A 6,877-nucleotide genomic window follows, 5' to 3' on the forward strand; every position below is an offset into this window, starting at 1 on the left:
GTCTGACATCTCTGTTACAAACTCTGGTCATCAACTCTGGTTTTCAGTTGAAATTGGAATTGTTAATTTACACAATTATAGGATTGCATTGACGATTTTTTCTTAACTCGCAAAAATCTTCAAACAATTCGCTATCGATTGGTGATAAAATTTTTTGGAAATAATGAAATAGAGGGGATAACGCCTTTTTTTTCTGAGGTGATTTTCCAAAAATTTATTTTAAAAAAAGTACTAACTAGCAAATGTTTTTTATTAGCTCGCAATTTTCTTCAAAACTACTTCAATGAGGAAAAAAATAAAAATTCGGAATATCTATACATGAGGGGCTAATTAATCGGATCTGGGCAAATGAATCGGTACGTCAAAAATTCCTGCAGGTGGCGTTTGGGTTGACTATGACCCACTCACGGACACAAGATTTCGCATGCATTGGTGTATTTGTTGATTCTGCCTTCAAATCCGATTCCTCCGTCGATACTCTTGTTAAGCTCTCGTTTCACTCCGCTTTCTATCATTATTCTTCAATGAAATGAAAAAAGTTTGATAATAATGCCACAGAGGTGTTCTTCATTCACGAATGCACAAAACTTTCTTCAAATGTTCAATAAAAAATACTAAAATACATTTACTCTTTTTTCCACTTGATCCAGGCAAATCACTAATACCATTCTAAAGTTTTCTGTCCGCGACGCCTGTGTCTGATCGCTCGCAACTGCTGCGACCTCTACGATTTATTTGAAATTTTCGGTTTAGGCACCATATCCCCCATATCTAGTTCGACCGTCTCCGTTCTTTTCTCCATCGTCATGAATTCTTAGTGGAAATGTGATTGAAAAAAAAAACTTAAAAAATGTTTTCCATTCATGGAAAACGGATGCGACGAGTTGAAGGAAATCTGAAGAGGATAAATAACTTATAGAAATGTTTGAAAACGCGAGATGAGGGTGCCGCCATCTTGTTTGGATAGCCGCTCCCTCGGTTGCCAGATGGTGGCATCCACGCCTGCCAACCGCTGAAATTCAACGCGCGAAATTTGAATGTCTCGATTTTCCCCTGGCCTTACAACACTCCCCACTGATATTTATGTTTATATTTGGTTTTTCATGAATGTTAAGGTGGACTAGACGGAAAATTCAGGCATTTTGAGCAGGATGCCGAGTATAAACTCCAATTAAATCTCAATCACGGACTGAAATTTCCACTGACTAATGGGAGTCTCTACGGAAGACTGCACAGTCATCAAAATCGAAGTGAGTTATAATAAATAATCTCCAAATGTTGTGTAGCTCTTCACTTCATCAGGTCATAACACAAAGATTGAGACATTATACCTTATCGCAAATATACGAACCATCAACATGAATGATAGATCCCCTTATTCAATTTCAACAATGGAATCGCTCTAAATATATGAAGAAATTTTACAAAAGTCTTTTTTCTCCATCTCAATGAACAATTCTCCCGACAAACTCTATTTTACATTGAATCGAAAGATGCGAAATCACTCAACCGATTAGGTCTCAACTATAATTTTCATCATTAATTTTCCAGCGCGAACGGGAACAATAACAATGGGTATCCAGCATTATCCCCGGACTCAATCTTTGAACGAAGACAATGCCTACGGCTCTCTTCCGGCTGAATTAACATCCTTTACTTCATCAACCTTCGAGCCACGTCACTCGAAAGAAACAAAATCAATCGTGTCAGATCAGCACTCGGCGCAACGTCTTCTCCGTCTGAACGAGAATTTTGACTTCACTAATCGTCGAAAAATCGGCAGTACCGATGTCTTCGGTCAGAATATGGAGAATCTTGTTCAATTGGAGGAGCCAAAACGAAAGTTCGCAAAGAGTCTGGACGAAATACGCGAGGAAGGGCCGAGAAAGCAGGTAAGAAGTGCATCGAGACTGGAGGCCGCGTCGGCTAGGAGAGAGGAGCAAGAATTCACGAGAAATTTGGTCAGGAGAAATCAGAGTTTTGATTATGCCAAGTACTCGAGAACAGGACTCGATTCGAGGACTTATGATGCCAAGGATCTGTTGAAGAAGGACAGGAGTTTTGAGGTAAAAAGGGATGGCTATGATCAGGAGGCTGGGTATGAGTCCTCTGACGATGAGAGCTGTGATTTTGGAAGCGGAGATTTTGATACCATGAGCTCGTGCAAGAGCCGCAGCAGAAGTTGCTGCTCTGTTACCACTGTTGCTAACGATGATTTCGAGTTTTTTCAACGAAAGGGGACGAAGGTATGTAAAGTTTACACACTTCATTCTAAAATGAAAAATACACCAAATAAAATGTACTGATTCAAGTCAACGTGGGATTGATTCTAGTCGATTTTCGGCTTGATTCAAGTCGAGTGACTCGGACTCCATCAATCCGAATTTCGGACCTTATCTAAGCAGAAAAGTGGATTTTATTTCAAGAAGAAATGAGTCAAGTCGCTTCTTCGACTTCATTCGAGTCGATTTTTCGGCTTGATTCGAGTTGATTTCTCGATTTGAGTCAAGTCGATTATCGACTTGATTTAGGTTGAGTTACTCGGATTCCATCAATCCGAATCTCAGACCTGATATAAGCAGAAAAGTGGATCATTTTAAGAAGAAATGTGCCAAGCCAAAATCGACTTGAATCAAGTCGAGTTTTCGACTTGATTCAAGTCGATTTTTTAATCTGGTTCACGTAGATCTTTCGGCTTTTTGTTTTCGGTTTGATTCATATCGATTCTTCCACTTGATTCGAGTCGATTTTTCAGCATGATTCAAATCAATTTTGTAGTTTGATTTAAGTTGATTTTTCGGCTTGATTCAAGTCGATTCCTCGGCTTGATTGAAGTCTATTTTTTTGCCTGATTCAAGGTGATTATAGGGAGTTATACACGGGACAGTCGAAACATCGACTTGAATCAGACCGATGTACCAGTTTACATCTTTCCGAGTCAGACATGATTCATGCCGACGATCCAACATGTAATAAGTCAGTTCCCGGCATGATTCCATCCGACTTGATTCAAACCGATTTTTCGGTTTGATTCAAGACGATTTCTTGTTGGGTGTATGATTGATTGAAGTTTATTAACTGCACATTATGTTGTACAATGTAAATAATGACACAAGCCATGAAACAGGGCCCGGAAAATTAAAATAGAAATAAGTACGGAATTTTTGGGCCGTAAAACCTGCAAATTAGGGGATCAAATGGTAAAAGCTTTATGCCCATTTGAAGAACAATTCAAAAACTACTTTAAACAGTGCAATTTTCTTTTTTGGTTGCAGGTAGACGACCTTCTCCCCTCAAAGAAAACCCTTGACACAAAAATCAACATGCGGACTTTCACTCCAAAAATCATCGAGAAGAGTTGGACAAGCGAAACTGGATCACAAAAGAGAGATAATCCTAAAGAAACCTCGACAAAACCCATAATTCAATCATATCATTTGAAGAAAATCACGCCGGGTTACTCGATGAATGATTTGGACAAGCTTTACCCTGACACAAAACAGCCCAATGTCTCAATGGCAAGCCTCAAAAGTGCATTGACAAAATCTGATATCAGTTATCTTGACAATGGAGATATCTGCAGACACAACATCGGTGGATCCGCTCCGGATTTCAAGAAGATTTTCGTTACGGACTTCATCTGAGAATGCTCTCTATCTTCTCCTTTGACATTGATTCATCCGTTCAAATGCGAAGATCGCGACTATTGCTAATTACTGTTCTGAGAAAGTTTTAAACGAATTGATGTAATATACTCATTAGGTAGAGGAGAATGTTATTAACCCAATGGATTGTATATAATCGTTGTATATTTGTATCTTAATATTTAAAGATAAATGTTATTACTTTGAAATATATCCATTGGCTTTTAATTATCTTCCAATGGGAGAATGTTTCCACAACATTTACTTGTTAAAATTTTCTCACTAATATTTTATTGAAAGAATTCGTAATGAAAAATCTAATACCGACGAGACGGATTTGAACCCACAACCTTCAGATTACCATCTCGCTACTTAAACCAATGTTGCTAGTCAGATATATTGAATCTCATAATTAAATTATTCAATAAAATCCTTTTCAAGGGCCGTTCGGCAATCGTATCCAACAATAATTAACACCATTTAATTGAAATTGAGTTGGCAATATTTCGAGTACGCAAAGTGTGGAAAGTACTTCTCTTTAGGGCCAAATTTATCAATCTACAATAATGAACAAAGTATAATATTACAAGTAAATTTTTCCATGCAGAGTAAATATTGCAACGTAATAAAAATAAAATTATAAATAAAATTTCGTGAAATAAATTTCCCCGGAATGCAATTAGTGTTTGGNGGGGGGGGGGGGGGGGGGGGGGGGGGGGGGGGGGTCGTTTGTACAATCTCAGCTGGACACAATCCATTTTGGAGACATTCTAGGGCAAGCGGCATCTGTACGGGAGGCGGTGGAACAGATGGGCACGGAAATTTGTAGTCACATTCGAATTGTACAAACAACCCCTCCCCTAGTGATCTTGCACTTCTAAAATAAACAAATATTCTGCCATAGCATCAGTCGATAAAATATAAGCAACTTTTGGTCAGACAGAAAAAAATGAACTACCTCCCTCTGACGGTTAATACGATAGCCTCTCGAGGTAAATAAAATTCTCATCTGAAGATAGTACCCAACAATGAAAATAGATCGCGTTAGATTCTATTCAGAACCAATTCCGCTTTCCACTTCGAGGGAAAAATTTCAGGTATTCAATTTAACATCGCATGTTCCCCGACCATACCTTTCGAATGGGCATCCTTTCATTCGCAAAATCTGGATAAATCGAGGTCTAATAAACCGTTATAAATGCAAGAAGTTGGGATCATTTAAACGTTCGAGGGAACCATTCGAGCATGAGCTGCACCGAATCTATAATTATCACGCGAAATGAAGTGACCTCTTAACCCGACTGAAATGATCCGACTTCCTAGGTATCTCTGATCACTAGTTTCCCGATTAATCCATGCAATGAAGACAGGCAAATTTGTATGCTGAAATAATTTAATAATCTTGGTGGATGCTTTTCCTTCGTTATTTGTGGGGAATTTTCATGCGTGCCGAATTAGGATGCACCAAGTTTACTGGGGATTCTCAGTTTTCAGGAATATCACGAATAGAACTTACTTCAATAGTAGATTCTTTAGGTTAAAACTCTCAGGAAATGCATCTTTCAGAACCGCGATGTCAGTTTGTTCTCCAATTACTCACATTTTGTTTTCTCCCCGTCTTTTCTTCATTTTCTCTATAAGAACATCAGTGTTAACTTTTTTATCAACAATCTATTTCGCCAGGGATATCCTGAAGTCTAGGAACAAGGATAATCTTCGCTTAAGATCCTGGATTACACAAATCTTGTTTTTATATTTCAGTGAAAAAATATATTTTCTGACTATAATTTTTCTATTCATATATATCTTATGAACCCGGCTGTGTAGCGCACTTGGTAGCAGCATGAGATTCACAACCTCAAGCTCCCAGGTTCGAGCCCCGGCCGGGCCAAAATTCCCACACCAATTTTTCATCACAATTTTCCACATAATATTCAACTGAAAATTCAAGACAATTTTCTAACCGAATATTCCACGGAATTTTCAACTGAAAAATCCACTCCACATTCAACATTCCCTGGCTGAAGGCCCTCGGGCGATGGCCGCGTTAGCAAGTTAATCCTTGCAACGAAAAACCGGTGAAATTTGAAATTTTTATATCTTATGAAAAAAATGTTATTAGAAAACAGCTCTTTTCAAAGAGATATAATAGGGTTTGCCTAATCTAGGATCTTTGGCAAAAATTAAGCAAAGCAGAGCTCTTGAATGACCTCTGTTCTAGATACTTTATGCAGTAATCTAACAATCTTGTGACATGAAGCAATTATTTAGTTGGAAACAATATAATTCCAACTGCCCTACACTGAGAAAAAAATATGATTCTTCTGACTATATTCCATCACTATCGCACTATAGTCAAAAAGTCCTCAACAATTTCTCATGGGTTACGGTAGCTATGGCCGGAGAAGTGATTACTACAATGGAATGTAGTCATTGCTACTATTTTATAGTTCTGCTCACGATAGGTTTGTCGTGGTTACTTTTGAACTTTGGTTAGTTTAACTGCATTTTGATTTGCAAAAATTACGCTTGTGAAGTTACTATAATGTTATGTGCCGCATACAAAAAAAATCGTATTGTTCACCAAAACTGCCTCAACTATTTTCTTATAGTAAATCGAACTTCAGATTTTTCTCTCAGTGTGATAGATCGAACCCAGAGTTAATCCAGAGTTAACTCTGGGTTTGATTCATTAGGGTGTAATAAGCAGAGCTTGGCAAAATACTATTTGAAACACTGCACGGAACAAAAATATACTTGAATCAAGTATATTATATACTTGATTCAAGAATATTATATGTGGACGTCCACATGAAAAGGGCCCACTTTGACGGTATTGGAGTTATGTATGTTCCGATAATCTTGATCAGATTTCTCACATTTTGAGTCAAAAATCAACCCGATAGAATGAAAACTAACGTCAGTATAGACGATCAAAAAAACAATTTAACATTGGTTTAAATGGGAGATGTGGAGAGAAAAACGTGAATATCTCGGAAACTAGATGCGACAGGGTGGGCCCTTTTCGCGTGGACGTACACATATATTTGATTCAAGTATATTATTCTTGATTCGAGTATAAAATATACTTGATTTAAGTATATTATTCTTGATTCGAGTATAAAATATACTTGATTTAAGTATATTATTCTTGATTCGAGTATAAAATATACTTGATTTAAGTATATTAATGATTCTAGTATATTTTATACTCGAATCAAGAATAATATACT

The 6,877-nt window shown here is 37.4% G+C and overlaps 1 protein-coding gene across 8 annotated transcripts in view; it reads left to right on the forward strand.

The window, feature by feature from the left end:
* The window catches only part of LOC107037015, a 31,389-nt gene extending 27,532 nt beyond the window's left edge, over window positions 1–3,857 (forward strand). For all 8 annotated transcript variants that reach the window (XM_015255325.1, XM_015255326.1, XM_015255328.1 and 5 more), the window contains exons 6-8: window positions 1,116–1,250; window positions 1,552–2,246; window positions 3,276–3,857. In XM_015255325.1, coding sequence (XP_015110811.1) covers window positions 1,116–1,250; window positions 1,552–2,246; window positions 3,276–3,644 — 1,199 coding nt within the window. In that variant the 3' untranslated portion in view covers window positions 3,645–3,857. The remainder of the gene's footprint in view (window positions 1–1,115; window positions 1,251–1,551; window positions 2,247–3,275) is intronic.
* Window positions 3,858–6,877: the final 3,020 nt, after the last annotated feature.

Source organism: Diachasma alloeum, unplaced genomic scaffold (assembly GCF_001412515.2).
Source record: "Diachasma alloeum isolate Michigan unplaced genomic scaffold, Dall2.0 Dall_scaffold_00213, whole genome shotgun sequence".
Classification (NCBI taxonomy): domain Eukaryota; kingdom Metazoa; phylum Arthropoda; class Insecta; order Hymenoptera; family Braconidae; genus Diachasma; species Diachasma alloeum.